Source organism: Salmo trutta, chromosome 5 (genome assembly GCF_901001165.1).
Source record: "Salmo trutta chromosome 5, fSalTru1.1, whole genome shotgun sequence".
Taxonomy (NCBI): domain Eukaryota; kingdom Metazoa; phylum Chordata; class Actinopteri; order Salmoniformes; family Salmonidae; genus Salmo; species Salmo trutta.
The window spans coordinates 15,875,245-15,892,182 of NC_042961.1; the positions used below are offsets into that span (position 1 = coordinate 15,875,245).

The following is a 16,938-nucleotide window of genomic DNA, read 5'->3' on the forward strand; positions in this document are numbered from 1 at the left end:
ATATGTAGATTGTGTTAGAGAGCGTTAGCAGTTCCTCAGTTAATAAAGCTCTATAACCTTGCAGGTTAACTTAAATGTTCAGACGTCTTTGCCATATCATGGCATTCATTGATTATCCAATTAAACTGTGTTTTATCTATACAAGCTCCATATCCATACTGTGTGTCAGGAAAAAATAAACAAGAATGGTATCAATACATGACAGGTTAGAATAAGACACTAATTAGTAATAACAGACAAGATAAACAGTTCCCAATAATACAAATGACTCAAATGAGATACAGATAGCTAGCAAGATGAAGCTAAACAGGGGCATCAGTTGAGTATATGGCAGGGTATGGCAGTCGACTCAAGACCAAAAATGTAAAAGGAGGCTTCAAAAAAAGCAGTTTAAATTTGTTCCAATCCCGATCAAAATTCAACGTCTGTTTAGCGTATTGAATAGCTGGCTTTAGGACCATGTGGAGCATCGCTCGGAGAGAAGCTGTCAGCCTGTGCCTTTCTATTACTTTAAGAAAGCAGAGAGCAGAGACAGTGCAAACCGTTTGCTTTGCCGGTCGGCCGTTTAGGCAGTGCGCTAATTGTTTTGATTTTGATGTTGACATTTGAACTCGGCCTTAAAGGAAAGGTTCACCCATTTTGAATGTTATATTGTTTTTGTGCATCTCTGAGTGATGTTCTATTGATTCCCTGGGTCATTTCATGTTTTCATGTGTATCTGCGTTATTGGCGTTCAAGCAGGCAAAAATCTGTCCGGTATGACGTAGCACTGTGATAAAGTCGCTCTCACTACACTGGAGGTTAATAGGAATACGACTTTTAGGTCGCGAAAACTTCTATCTTACATGTCAGATTTCAATACTGGCCGATGTCATAACTCGGGAGGTTGTCTTCTCTCGAATGAGCCATCGATCATATTTTTGTGATATTCCTACCTCGAGAATAGTGCAATTTAACAGAGGGTATAGCACATTTTTCCTATTTGTCTGCCTTTTTAGTCCAGGGTGCATTGCATGGTGCCATTGCCTGAGATATTATAGAAAGGAGATAGGAATCCAATGAATTTAGGAATGTTTAACGCCCCACCCAGCACACTGTCGACCAATCACGTTCATGTTGTCATGCGGTTGCTAAGCTAATCATCACGCAATCCCTTCTCAAAGTCAGTGTAGATATCGAGAAATGTGCCTATTTTCCTCAAAAGTACTTAATGTCACGATTCCCGAAGCTATACGATATTACAGATAGCAAGTTATCTCACATCTCAGAAAATACTTGTAATGTTGTACTTCTTATTGACGAAATTCTTGCTAATGTTGGGTTTTTGAGCTAGCGCACAATAGACTTGTATTCTCTATTTGTAGGAGAGCGCTCCTTGTCCTAGAATCACCCAGAATGAACCGCATGGCCCATTGACATAGCATGGGCAACATTTCCCATCTCCTCAAAAGTATATCTGCCATTGCGAATGTCAGACTCCACTCTGTGAGGCAGATCGATCTGCAGGTTGGACATGGAGAGATTGTAGACTCCTAAATTGACTGTGCAGTTTGTTTAGGTGAATTTACAGCTAACTAGCTACTTTAAATGCTGATATTGTATTTGGTATTATTGTATGTAGCTACGTTTGCTGGTTGGCTAGATAGCTAGCTACTTATCGGATTTCCGCAAAGATTTTCCATGTTGCAACCAACGTTATTATAATGCCAAAATGAAACATTTGTTCACAAAAACATATTGTTCTCACATATTTGTGTTATTTAACACTGTAAATTAAAGAAATAAGTGGTTTTGATTGGATTTTTCCAAAATTTCCAAATACTATCGTAGGAAAACTTTTCTTTAGAAAGTATATGGCTCTAATTTGTCTCTAGAATTCTCAGCACCCAATTGAGCGAACAGTAGCCTATCTTATTGGCACCAGCAGAGAGCATCGGCCATATCCCCCGTGAGTGCTCGTATATTCACTGTCTTGATCATTGGATCAGTACAACTGGTCACTGGGAAGTTTTTTGGGGGACAATAATTTCCTCATCCAGGCTAGATAGAACGTCATATTATACAATTTGTGTCTCCCCCTTTCTTAGGCCTAGATTAGAAGGTTGTATTCAATAAAATGTGTTTTTTACTGTTTGTCAGTGTCACCAGAGTAGCCTACTAATTTGTGTCGTATTAAAAGAGATGTTGCTTGTGTCTCCAGTCATATTAAGCAGGGTTTCACAACCCTCTCCTCGGGGCCCCCCCAGATATTTCACATTTTTGTTTTAACCCTAAACTGGCACATCTGATTACATTTAGTCAAAGGTTTGATGGTTAGTTGACTAATTGAATTAGGTGTGCCAGTTTAGGATTAAATCAAACATTTGAAATGTCTGGGGGGGCCGAGGAGAGTGTTGGGAAACCCTGATATAAACCCTGATTAGTCCTACTCTGTCACTATGCGCTAACACATTCATTGTTCAAAACGGTCTGTTTTGCTAACAGTGATTGAGTCACATTATTAGCCTAAATTCTGACTAAGCAATCTACTCATCACATTAGGAATAGTAGCCTACTTTATATTAGTCTGCAAATGCGATGATAGATGCATGTAATCCTTTATTATAAAGGTGCAGTTTTATGGCGTCATAATAGCTCGCCCAAACTTGAAACTCACTTGCCGCCTATGGATGTCAGCATCTGAAGTCAGCCTTTTTGTGACTTGATAGCGTGTATTATGCATCTATTTCATGTTGCACTGTATGCAGCTTTCCAAAAGTAAATTTGTGAATTTATGATAAGGTTGAGTAGTTGTTGACATTGTATATGCCATTCCACAGATCTTTAAACCTAACATTGCCGTGATATAATTAATGGCTGGGGTCAGTTTTGTTTTCGCTGTTTTCCAAATAGCATTTTAGATTTTTAAAATATGAAGAAATGCAGTAAATTAGCTTCAATTTCCAATTAATGCCATACCCTAGGTTTAGCTGAAATGACGCCACTGACGCTAATCAGCTAATAATGACAGTAAAAAATGTATCTAACAATAGTAACAGAGATGGCATAAAAATGAGCTGGATAAATGCTGTATAATGACGAAAATAGGACCAAATGAATAACAACTTCATCAGAAAACTTTAAGGAACAAATGCTGTACTCACCAGAGACAGATTTCTGTCCACAGCAGCAGGTCGCGAGCTGAACAGTAAACACTGGAAGTTTGTGACTTCCTTCATTACAGTGCCTTCGGAAAGTATTCAGACCCCTTGACTTTTTCCACATTTTGTAAAGTTAGAGCCTTATTCTACAATGTATTAAATAAAAAAATACTCAACAATCTACACACAATACCCCATAACGACAAAGCAAAAACAGGTTTTTAGAAATGTAAGCCAATGTATTAAACATATAAAACAAAAATACCTTATTTACATAAGTATTCAGACCCTTTGCTATGAGATTTGAAATTTAGGTCAGGTGCATCCCGTTTCCATTGATCATCCTTGAGATGTTTCTACAACTTGATTGGAGTCTACCTGTGGTAAATTCAATTGGACATGAATTGGAAAGGCACACACCTGTCTATATAAGGTCCCACTGTTGACAGTGAATGTCAGAGCAAAAATCAAGCCATGAGGTTGTAGGAATTGTCTGTAGAGCTCCGAGAGAGGATTGTGTCGAGGCACAGATCTGAGGAAGGGTACCGAAACATTTCAGCAGCATTGAAGGTCCCCAAGAACACAGTGGCCTCCATCATTCTTAAATGGAAGAAGTTTGGAACCACCAAGACTCTTCCTAGAGCTGGCCTCCTGGGCAAACTGAGCAATCGGGGGAGAAGGGCCTTGGTCAGGGAGTTTACCAAGAACCTGATGGTCACGCTCACAGAACTCTAAAGTTTGTCTGTGGAGATGGGAGAACTTTCCAGAAAGACAACCATCTCTGCAGCACTCCACCAATCAGGCCTTTATGGTAGAGTGGCCAGACGGAAGCCACTCCTCAGTAAATGTCACATGACAGCCTGCTTGGAGTTTGCCAAAAGGCACCTAAAGACTCAGACCATGAGGAACAAGATTCTCTGGTCTGTTGAAACCAAGATTGAACTCTTTGGCCTGAATGCCAAGCGTCACATCTGGAGGAAACCTGGCACCATCCCTAAGGTGAAGCATGTTGATGGGAGCATCATGCTGTGGGGATGTTTTTCAGCGGCAGGGACTGGGAGACTAGTCAGGATCGAGGGAAAGATGAACAGAGCAAAGTACAGAGAGATCCTTGATGAAAACCTGCTCCAGAGCACTCAGGTCCTCAGACTGGGGTGAAGGTTTACCTTCCAACAGGACAACAACCCTAAGCACACAGCCAAGACAACGCAGGAGTGGCTTCGGCACAAGTCTCTGAATGTCTTTGAGTGGCCCAGTCAGAGCCCGCACTTGAACCCGATCGAACATCTCTGGAGAGACCTGAAAATAGCTGTGCAGCAACGCTCCCCATCGGACCTGACAGAGCTTGAGAGGATCTGCTGAGAATAATGGGAGAAACTCCCCAAATACAGGTGTGACAAGCTTGTAGTGTCATACCCAAGAATAATCGATGCTGTAATTGCCACCAAAGGTGCTTCAACAAAGTACTGAGTAAAGGGTCTGAATACTTATGTAAATGCAATATTTCAATTTTTTTTATTTTATAAATTTGCAAAATGTACGATTTTGCTTTGTCATTATGCGGTGTTGTGTGTAGATTGATGATGAAAATAGAGTAAGGCTGTAATGTAACAACATTTTGAAAAAGTCAAGTGGTCTGAAACTTTCTGAAGGAACTGTATAATCTAAAAGGGAGTAGACTGAGAGTCGACGACCACTTTATGTGTACAGAAGCCCCGTTTACACTAGGTGCTACCATGCGTCCTTAGTCCTGATCTTGTCCACATTCTGATTGTGCCTCAATTCATCGGGGCATGGACTCTACAAGGTGTCAAAAGCGTTCCACAGGGATGTTGGCCCATTTTGACTCCAATGCTTCCCAGTTGTGTCAAGTTGGCTGGAAGTCCCTTGGGGGGTGGACCAATCTTGATACAAATGGAAAGCTGTTGAGTTTGAAAAACCCAGCAGCGTTGCAGTTCTTGACACACTCTTGACATACTCTTTTCTCTTGCCCATTTATCCTCTGATTGGCACACATACACAATCCATATCTCAATCTCAAAAGGCTTAAAAATGATTCTTTAACCTGTCTCTTCCCCTTCATCTACACTGATTGAAGTGTATATTTAGCAAGTTACATCAATAAGATATTGATGTAACTTTCACCTGGATTCACCTGGTCAGTCTGTCATGGAAAGAGCAGGTGTTCTTAATGTTTTGTTCACTCAGTGTAAGTGTAAACAGACAAGATAAGGACAAGATCAGGATGAAGGACGCGTTTAGCTCCAGGTATAAACAGGTTTTCAGGTACAAACAATGCACCTCCTGTGTCATTACCTGATGATGGTCTCGGTGAGCTCATACTCAGTAAAGTAGAATCTATTCCACCCACAAAATAGGGGAGCCTTATGCATGTAGAAAGGTCTCAGGATGTTGAGTGTGCTTGAATGTCAGAATTTGAAGAGCTGTATGTGTGTGTGTTTTGTGTGTGTGTGCTTGTGGGTCTTGATGAAGGGTCTGCACTCCACTCATCAATATGCTGTCATTTGTTTACTGGAGCAAACCTTTTAATTCCTGCTAACATACTTTGAAAGGTTCACTGACATCTGCCCATCAATCAAGTTTATACGATATTTGTTTATATAACATTTTCTTACAGAGTTCCAAAGCCAGTAAACATACACTATATATACTGGCTATTTCAGCCACCCCTGTTGCTGACAGGTGTCTAAAATCGAGCACACAGCCATGCAATCTCCAAAGACAAACATTGGCAGTGGAATGGCCTTACTGTGACTCAGTGACTTTCAACTTGTGCATCGTCATAGGATGCCACCTTTCCAACAGGTCAATTCATCAATTACTGACCTGCTAGAGCTGCCAACTGTAAGTGCTGATATTGTGAAGTGGAAATGTCTAGGAGCAACAACGGCTCAGCCGCGAAGTGGTAGGCCACACAAGCTCACAGAACGGGGCCGCCGAGTGCTGTAGCGCGTAGCATGTAAAAATCATCTGTCTTCGGTTGTAACACTCACTCCTGACTTCCAAACTGCCTCTGGAAGCAAAGTCAGCGCAACAAGTGTTCGTCATGAAATGGGCTTCCATGGCCGAGCAGCCACACACAAGCCTAAGCTCACCATGCACAATGCCAAGTGTCGGCTGGAGTGGTATAAAGCTCACCGCCATTGGACTCTGGACCAGTGGAAATGCGTTCTCTGGAGTGATGAGTCACGCTTCACCATCTGGCAGTCCGACAGATGAATCTGGGTTTGGCGTTGCCAATAGAACACTACAATTCCCCCGTGCACAAAGCGAGGTCCATACAGAAATGGTTTGTTGAGATCGGTGTGGAAGAACTTGACTGGCCTGCACAGAGCCCTGACATCAACTCCATCGAACACATTTGGGATGAATTGGAACACCGACTGCGAGCCAGGCTTCAACGCCCAACATCAGTGCCCGACCTCACTAAGGCTCTTGTGGCTGAATTGAAGCATATCCCCGTGGCAATGTTCCAACATCTTGTGGAGAGTCTTCCCAGAAGAGTGGAAGCTGTTATAGCAGCAAAGGGGGGACCATCTACATGTTAATGCCCATGATTTTGAAATGAGATGTTTGACGAGCAACTGTGTCCACAAACTCTTGGTCATGTAGTGTATTAAGACATTTTAAATTCTTATGGTGATATTGATGTCGAACACGTCAAACATAATAGTATATCAAGCTAAGTAATGATTGGTGTTAAAAATCAAGGAAATAAAACAAAGGAACCTTGAAAACAGACATCCACTTTCTATACTTCATCCATATTACTGACCTCGACCTGTAGCTTATTGATTTTTCTCACCCACCCCAAACAGTGATTATGGCTTTGAGAGGCAGAGTGATGGAGGATGCACTGCTGCCTTCTGGTTTGTTCCATCCTCCGTGTCCAGAGACTGCACCACTGGGGACAGCTTCCTAAACACTACAGGGTATGGTAAATCCTTCTCCATTTAAAGTAATTCAGTGAAGTAGACAGAGTATTTCCTTGTTTTATTTCTTCCTATGTATTTAAGGTGGAGTACAGGTTGTCTAGTTATTTATGTCTGTATCTGTGTATGTTGTAGATACCGTAAGGCTCTGTCCAATAACTGCACTGCGGGAACCCTGGGGAAGTACCGCCTTAGGAGACAGAGGTGTCCCCACCAGGCCCCCAGAGGTCTGCAGCTGGTCACCAGTGAGGGAACACTCACAGCTACCCTGGGGGACAACGTGACCTTCCTGGTGTTTCTGGAGGAGGTAATGGCCTGGCATATTTCTTAGAGATCTAATCAAACTATTGAAAGCTACACTCATAGAAGAAAAGTTCCAAGAGGCTTCTTCAGCTGTCCCCATAGGAGAACCCTTTTTGGTTCCAGGTAGAACCCTTTTGGGTTCCTGTAGAACGGGTTTTACATGGAACCCAAAAGGTGTCTACCTGGAAACAAAAATGGTTCTCCTATGGTGACAGCCGAAGAACCCTTTTAGGTTCTATACTGAACAAAAATATAAACGCAACATGCAACAATGTCAAAAATGTTACTGAGTTACAGTTCATATATGGTAGTCAGTCAATTGAAATAAATTCATTAGGCCCTAATCTATGGATTTCACATGACTGGGAATACAGATATGCATCTGTTGGTCACAGATACCGTAACAAAAAAAGGTAGGCGTGTGGATCACAAAAACAGTCAGTGTCTGGTGTGACCACCATTTGCCTCATGCAGCACGATACATCTCCTTCGCCTAGAGTTGATCACGTTGTTGTTTGTGGCCTGTTGAATGTTGTCCCACTCATCTTCAATGGCTGTGCGAGGTTGCTGGATATTGGCGGGAACTGGAAACACTGTCGTACATGTCGATCCAGAGCATCCCAAAAATGCTCAATGGGTCACATGTCTGGCAGGTATGCAGGCCATGGAAAAACTGGGACATTTTCTGCTTCCAGGAATTGTGAACAGATGCTTGCGACATGGGGCTGTGCATTATCCTGCTGAAACAGGTGATGGCGGCGGATGAATGGCACGACAACGGGCCTCGGGATCTCGTGACTGTATCTCTGTGCATTCAAACTGCCATCGATAAAATGCGATTGTGTTCGTTGTCTGTAGTTTATGCCTATCCGTACCATAACCCCACATCCACCATGGGGCACTGTGCTCACAACTTTGACAACAGCAAACTGCACGCCCACATGACACCATAAAGATGGTCTGCGGTAGTGAGGCCGGTTGAACGTACTGCCAAATTCTCTACAACGACGTTGGAGGCGGCTTATGGTAGAGCAATGTACATTAAATTCTCTGGCAACAGCTCTGGTGGACATTCCTGCTGTCAGCGTGCCAATTGCACGCTCCCTCAAAACTTGAAACATCTGTGTCATTGTGTTGTGTGACAAAACTGCACATTTTAGAGTGGCCTTTTAATGTCCCCAGCACAAGGTGCACCTGTGTAATGATCATGCTGTTTAATCAGCTTCTTGATATGCCATACCTGTCAGGTGGATGGATTATCTTGGTAAAGGACAAATGCTCACTAACAGGGTTGTAAACAAATTTGCATTTGCACAAAATACATTTACATATGCATTGATGTACACTCATTCGTCTACCAATGGATTGAGATGAGCAGCAGTGCATCATGTTGTACATTTTGTTGGGTCATAGGCCTTATCTAAGAGCCTTGATGTTTGTTGTCAAACACTTGTAGCCATTGTCATACAACAGTTATTACATACTGTACAGATGTAGGATCTTAATATGATCCGTCTGTTGCAGGAGAACTTTCCTGCAATGCAGGACACTTAAACTTGTAATGTATTTGAGGTTTAAAAAGGCTTCAGAAGTTTGTAATTTCCACCTTGAAATTTCAATATCGATTTTCCCCAAAATGGCCATTAGTTATGATCCACCTAATAATTCACATTTCCTGTTGCTGCATGAATATTTTCCTGCTGTAGCAAACTGGCTGAAATTAAGATCCTACATTTGTATAACAATGTATTGCTACAGGCAGAATATGTGTAGGGTATAGAAATCAATATACTGTAAATAGTGCATTTAAATTATTATGTTGAACATGCACACTGTATCTCGCCATAAACATGCGTTTCCATTGGTAGGGTGATGGCTCCACAACAAGTATAACAGTGGACTTTGGAGATGGGACGGCCATATCCTACGCTAACATCAGCTCCATAGAGGATGGGGTCAAACATACCTACAGTAAAGTGGGCATTTACCAAGTGGCTGCCATGGCACTCAACAGCCTGGGCTCTGAGAGAGTCTTACTATACCTACATGTTACTTGTAAGTGAAACAGAAATGAATGACGGATATAATTACTTTGCTGTAGAGTTACAGTACAGGTGCTCTTTGCAGCATTTCTACCTGAAAATAACTTTCTGTGAATGATTTGTTTGCAGTAGGAAAGGACTACAATTCCATGAAAGAAAACACATGTTTTGTTGTTTGGTGTTGTAGGTACACTGGAGCAAGTGCAGCTTTCAGCTCCTTCTGTGGTAGTTAGGAATAAAGCAGTGAATCTATCAACAGTCCTAAAGCCAAGTTACGTTGGAACGGTCACATACTTCTGGTGGTTCAACAACCACACTGAGGTCAGTCAATCAAGATTTCCACTATATCTTCCAACCTTTTAGATTTACAGAACTCTACTCTCCTCATTTACACTGTGAATTGTAATATTGTGTGGACAAACCTACCTATAGTGACACAGATTGAGTTTTGATACAACAAAACGAACATAGTCAACATGGTACAGGCATCATCGATAATATCATCTATACACATATAAAGACTATACCCCCCCCCCAAAAAAAATGACACAAATAAAATGCACTTGTCTTTTCCTCCTACCACTGACTTTGCTGATAACTACTTTAGTGAGGGAAAATGAACTTGCTACCATTGTTATATGTGGTTGTCTCACCTAGCTAGCTTAAGATGAATGCACTAATTCTAAGTCGCTCCGGGTAAACACATCTGCTGAATGACTAAAATGGAAATGTATTAAAAATGTATGCATTCCATTTCTATGTCTGTAAGCCTGTCGTGACTTTAGTGGGAGGAATGTCCTTCACCTTCTACAAGGAGGGAACTCATACGGTCACCGTGCAAGTGTCAGTAGGCAACACCGTCCTTCAAGACAAAATAACTGTTGCAGTCTATGGTGAGGTCTTTGAAATGACTCATCTCTGTATTACTGAGGTGTTATAGCTAGGTTTCTAACAACCAGGTGGTAAATGATCTGTGATATAAAATATTGATCGTGATGTTCATCCACTTGATCATTATAATAATTTAGATGTTTAATGTTTAATTAAGCAATAAGGCATGAGGGGGTTAAGGGCTGTTCTTATGGGGTGGCAGTGTAGCCTAGTGGTTAGAGTGTTGGACTAGTAACTGAAAGGCTGCAAGTTCAAATCCCTGAGCTGATAAGGTACAAATCTGTCGTTCTGCCCCTGAACAAGGCAGTTAACCCACTGTTCCTAGGCCGTCAATGTAAATAAGAATTTGTTCTTAACTGACTTGTCTAGTTAAATAAAGGTTTTAAAAAAAAACACGATGCATTGCAGAGTGCCTGGACACAGCCCTTAGCCATGGTATATTGGCCATATACCACAAACCCCTGAGGTGCCTTATTGCTATTATAAACTGGTTACCAATGTAATTAGAGCAGTAAAAATGTATGTTTTGTCCCTTGGTATACGGTCTGATATACCACAGCTGTCAGCCAATCAGCATTCAGAGCTCAAACCACCCAGTTTATAATCATTTATAATCTCTTATGATCTAGTAACAGTTTCTTTCTTATTATCTAGTATCCATTAGCAATTAACATGTCTTGTATTTTCCTGTAGAACATTTCTGGTCACACGTTTTAGCATTCTCCTCTAATCTGGATGCCTTCAATCCTGCTGTGGCTGAATGGAGACAGGACATCAGTAGGGTGGTCAAGGACTCCATGGTCCAAGTGAGTCCTTCTTTAAATATTCTACAGTGCTACTACTGCACTTTTTAACAGTGAATTACTGGGATTACAATGACTAATTGCTGATCTCTGATGATTAATTCATAAGTAATTTTAACAGCATTGCGAACAATTTGGTAGCAAATGCTACACTCTTATAAAAATCTAGAACCTTAAAGGGTTTTTCAGCTGCCCCCATAGGAGAACCCTTTGAAGAACCCTTTTTGGTTGCAGGTAGAACACTTTTGCTTCCAGGTAGTACCTTTTGGGTTCCGTGTAGAACCATTTCTACAGAGGGTTCTATATGGAACTCAAAAGGATTCTACTCTGAACCAAAAACGTTTCACCTCGAACCAAAAAGGGTTCTCCTAAGTGTACGTTATGATGCTTCCCTCACATAATTTACCAAAGAAAGTTATCATTACTAGCAGTATACCATTTCTAAGTGCCACAAATCAGGTTATTTCCCTATAAGTATTTGGCCTATTGTAAATAACAGGTAGAGTGCACCATATAAGGAAAAGTGCTTCCAGTCCCCTTTGTCTCTCTCAGGATGTCAAGAAGAGCATTGGGTTACATAACGGACACTGAGCTATATATACCCCTCACAGTGGGAAACATTCACTTTGACCTTCTGTCTTGTCAGATATTACCACGTTTTATACCAGGAAAGTGACAGGGGACCTCTGGTTACAGCGCAAATGCACTTAAAAGGCCTGCCCTTTACCAAAGACTGTCAAATGGAACTTGCATGTTTGGGCTGATTTGTGCATTATATCTTGACAGTGACTGGTACTTAGTCAGATGAGATCTAAAGCAGAAAACTGGGTGGATTTAGCCTTTTCCATGCTTAATTACAGTGCAATGCTATACAGTATAACACAACCTTACGTAAATAAAGAAGAAACAGATCTCAGAATTGTATTTATTTTTCATTACTTTTTAATTGAAGGTCACAGGGATCAATGGAGAGCAGCTTCTGGTGTCAGTGCTCCCAGGGTTGCCAACGGCAGCAGAGTTGTTTATCGTCCCAGAGAAAAGGTCAACAGAGGGGACGATGAATAGAAAAGGGACACATTTAGAGCAGGTAATGTGTCACCAGGCTTCATAGTCAAACACATCCACATTTTGAGGAGTTTTTAATTAGTTATTTTTTATTATTATTGTTATTCTCATTTACATAGTTCCATTACTAGAATCATGCCAAAGTTAGGCCAACCTCAACATTCAATACAAGCAAGTAATAACAGCATCACTAGCAGCACAAAGTAGAAACACATTTCCTCTTGATTATATTATTCATATCATGGTGGCTTCATGATTTGCTCATAATGAGTTTTTCTCTCTTTGCTGCTTTAATCACACGTGCATATGGAGCCTGCTGTTATTTTATTCGAAATATAAGTGCAACAAAATGACATTTCAGTACACATTCTCACCACTAGAGGGCAATGTCTTCCCATCAAAATAATAGAACCTCAGCCTTGAAAACCTGCATTCATCTCAATACAGCATTGTAATCTGCATCACAATTTATTTCACAGAACTCAATTCTAACCATGAGAAGTGGATAGTTCTAATACGTACTATACTTTACCATTCACTCCAATATCGAAGGGTTTGTTTCGAATAGAATCACAATGAATAGAATGACTAAGATGTTGGCACTGCGCTCTAATTGTTTAACAGCTCTATAATTCTTGGCATACTATAGAACTGATAAAACACACCACGTTTTCATCCGCATTTCAGCAGCTCAAGCCTATAGTAAAATGGATATCCATTTCAGTCCATCATCAGACACTTTTATTCTGCATCATCTGTTACAATCCCAGATCCACGTATTTGTATAGGACATATTTGCATATGTTGCAACAAGTAAACACAATTCCAGTGGATCAATTAGCCTTGAAATGAGTTAATAGGTATTTAACAATGATGCATCATGTAGTAGAACACATGTATAGAGGAGACTAGTGGTGGGGCACCCTGAGTTGGGAATTATGGGGGATGTATTTATCTACAGCCTGTCTGATTACCTGGCAAGACCTTACAGACAATGGGGTAATACATCTTAGTTCACTGTTGCACGTCTTCTTGTGTCGTGAGTGGCATGGAGTGTGCGCATGTTTGTGTGTCCATATGTGTGTGCACGAGTTCTTGCGTGATGTCTGGTGCAGCTTATTAAAATGTGTAATAGATTTACTGACCCTGATATGCCACCAGAATAAAAAGTAATTATTCATACAGAGTAGAGCAGTCTAATTTTAACCAATGGGAAGAGTTTAGAAAGAACAAGATGGAATAAGTGAGCCATGGCTAAGGACTCAAATGGGCTTTGGGAAGGCTTTCTGGTCTCTTGTTAAATGACTGCTTCATCTAGGTGTGAAAAGCAGGGGAAATCATAGAGTATTGGAAAGAAAAGGAGGAGAAGGTTACTTAAGGCAATGTATTTTATAGTGGTCTGCCATATTATTAATCAGAAAAAATATCCAAAACAAAAAAAATATTGGAAAAGCGGCATACTGTACAGTATACATTTTTCAAATGTCACTCACTCTTGCCTCATAAGGCAATCTTTCCTGATAAGATTTCAATTGCTATGATTGGTCTGTCAGCCTTTCGACAGGAATTGAATTACAGTAGGCCTTTCCATGTCATATCAGCACTTGCCCTTCTTTAAAACGAAGCAGTATTTACTATTCATGACTGAAGTTTAAATATTGATGAGTGTGAAATGGTGCTGGTAACCAGAGCTGTGTTTTATTCCTCCACAGCTTTCTCAGGTCCTGCTAAGTGCCCTGAACCAAGACCTCATCCAGTTTACTCTGCAGCCCGGGGTTCAGGTTAACGTTTACCCCACACGACTGTCTCCAGGTCAGCCAGTCTGCTGCTGTGTTCACAGTATAGTCTGATGTCTGGTCATAGGACAGTTACAGATATAAGGTCCTACCTACAGTACTACTATGTCATTAGAATTAAGAGTTATGGATGTTGGCCATTTTGGAATGATGCTATCATGTAGTAGAATAAAATAGTAGAATATTCAGTAGGTAATCATATTTGTTGAAACAGTCTCAACACCCCCAAGACAACACACACACACACACACACGCATACGCACGCACACACACACACACACACACACACACACACACACACACACACACACACACACACACACACACACACACACACACACACACACACACACACACACACACACACACACACACACATACTTGAGAGGTTGTTAGCACAGGGTCAGCCAAAGAACAATACACCTGGGCAAATCTTTAAGTTAAAGGGATACTTCAGGATTTTGGCAATGAGGCCCATTATCTACTTCACCAGAGTCAGATGAACTCTCTGTGCTAGCATGCTAGTAGATATAGATCCAAAAGTTTATCTGACTCTGGGGAAGTAGATATAAAGACCTCATTGCCAAAAAAATCCTGAAGTATCCCTTTCATGTGATGCTCCAAAGGTTTTGTATAATTTCAGCCAGTAGTTTTGAAAGTAGTGCTCACGAGCCAAAACGGGTCCCTGAAAATTGTACACAATTGTGTACTACGTCATCCACTTCGTATGATATGTTACAAATTGCACACACAAAAAAATGACATGTATTTATTTTTCGCAATTTGTATGATATGTTACGAATTCTAATTCTTATGATATGTTACGAATTCTAATTCATATGATATGTTACAAATTCTAATTCGTACGATATGTTACGAATTCATGAGAGCTTAACATCCTGGACTGCATCTTTAAGTGCTTTGCTCAAGGCCAATACAGCAGGATATTGCACCTGTTATTTGAACCAGCAACCCAGAGAAGTCTAGTGCCACAACATCTTTATGAGAACGATATAAGAAAGACATAACTCATGCTGTTTTGATCGTTATGGTCAAATTCAGTTACACTATGGTGGTGAAAATGTAAAAAACCTGGACCAGATATCACCCCTGGTGAAAAGCCTCACAGCACCTGGGAGTTTGATGCCAGAAGTAAAAGACTGAACCCTGTATGTCTCTCTTTGTCTGATGTCTATATCCTTTTTTCTCCTTTATTCTTTTCCAAGCTCCTCTCGTGGACACCAGTGAGAGTGGGCACAATGGTGCTGCAGTCATTATGCTAGTGTCTGTAGTATTTGTGTGTTTGGCAGTTTTCGTTATCTACAAGTTCAAAAGGTAAGGTATCCCGGACTTCATTTTAATGAAGCTGATTCAAATGAGAGTGATATTGTCAATTCATTGCATTCTCACACACCAATCCTTAAGCAAATTCATCTGTACATCTTACTCCTCAAATCCAATAGCTAAAACGAGCCAAAATATAATGAACTATCTTTAGAGTAATCCTATCAATTGAATTTCTTCGAAGCCGCTCTTCTCTTTCCTATCCTCTTGAATATTCCTGGGAATTACAGTTTAAACAATTCTCTAAGTTCTGAATGGGTGTCAGTATTCTGCAGTTTATCAATATTAATCTATCTGACAATGTGAAAGTTGACCTTTCTGAAATGCTAAATAGAGTCAGTCAGGTTGAGGCATTCAACAGCAGTAATGGCTGAAAAGTTAAGACCTGAGACAACATACAATGCCATATGAAATGGATAGTATCCTCTGCTTCCATTACATTGCAAAAGACCACACTCTCCCACAAGTTAAAGGTGCATTATGCAGAAATCGAACCGCCATTTCCTAAAATTCGAATAGCTCGCCTAATTTCAATTTATGTGACAAAACAAGAAGTCATTGGGTAGAGAATCATTGTGCCATCTAAACCGCTGTAAAATATATTTTCCATAGCCAAAAATATTGTATTTTCAGCTGTTTGAAGCTGGTGTGCAAAAACCGAAAGTAAAAGACCCAAAAACAAAACTTAAGAACGGGAGGCATAGAAATAGCGCACATAGAACAGATCTACAGCTTCTTAGACTTGCTTTCATTGACAATGACAGATCTATAACTCACTATGTAACTATGTGAATTTGGTCGAGTCACCCAAAAAGTTCAATATTGCAGCTTTAAAATTGTTACTACTACTCATAGTGTTAAGTGTGTGAATCTGTCACTTTTCAAGACATAATGAGGGTAGTTCATAGTTTAACATTTATCACCAGAATGAAAAGGTACTGTAACTACCCCATGAAATCCATAATTATCAGAAAATTTAACAGGGAGTGTTACTCCATTTTCCCTCATTGGTGGTAAATACAGTATATTTTATGAGATATATTACAGAAGGGATTAAGTTGAAAACGATGTATTTACTATTCCTTTGCTGTTCCTCGTAACTCTTTTGTACAATGTATATTTCCTATAGGAAGATCCCTGGCATCAACAAATACACAGAGGAGAGGTCAGAGAAACAACAGGAAGTGATCCCTACGGTGGCGTCCATAGCTGTCCCAAATCCTGAGGGAGACATGGTGACCTCTTTGGAGCACTTGGACACAGGGCCAGATGCACGTGGCATAGGTAAGGTATCCTTCATAAAAGGGCAATTACTGATAAGTAATCAAGAATAACTCATGCCTTATTGATGAGATATTGCTATAAATTCACATATTTTACCGTTTCTATAGTGGTGTACTGCTTTATTAAAGGGATAGCGCGACATTTTGGCAATCAAGCCCTTTTTTTCTACTTACCCAGAGTCAGCTGAACTCATAGATACCATTGTTATATCTCTGCTTAGAGTTTGAATTCAGTTGAAGGTAGTTTCTGGAGCCATTGCTAACAGCTAACATGATAAAAGAAACTACCTTCAACTTCCTTCAAACTGCACGCAGAGA

At 40.6% G+C, this 16,938-nt stretch overlaps 1 protein-coding gene across 1 annotated transcript in view; it reads left to right on the top strand.

Moving 5' to 3' along the window:
• The window catches only part of LOC115193462 (VPS10 domain-containing receptor SorCS1-like), a 76,269-nt gene that overhangs the window by 58,664 nt on the left and 667 nt on the right, over positions 1-16,938 (top strand). Inside the window, exons 22-31 of the mRNA XM_029752147.1 lie at positions 6,980-7,093; positions 7,229-7,400; positions 9,265-9,451; positions 9,626-9,759; positions 10,208-10,331; positions 11,023-11,135; positions 12,085-12,219; positions 13,910-14,009; positions 15,220-15,328; positions 16,467-16,621. Coding sequence (XP_029608007.1) covers positions 6,980-7,093; positions 7,229-7,400; positions 9,265-9,451; positions 9,626-9,759; positions 10,208-10,331; positions 11,023-11,135; positions 12,085-12,219; positions 13,910-14,009; positions 15,220-15,328; positions 16,467-16,621 — 1,343 coding nt within the window. The remainder of the gene's footprint in view (positions 1-6,979; positions 7,094-7,228; positions 7,401-9,264; positions 9,452-9,625; positions 9,760-10,207; positions 10,332-11,022; positions 11,136-12,084; positions 12,220-13,909; positions 14,010-15,219; positions 15,329-16,466; positions 16,622-16,938) is intronic.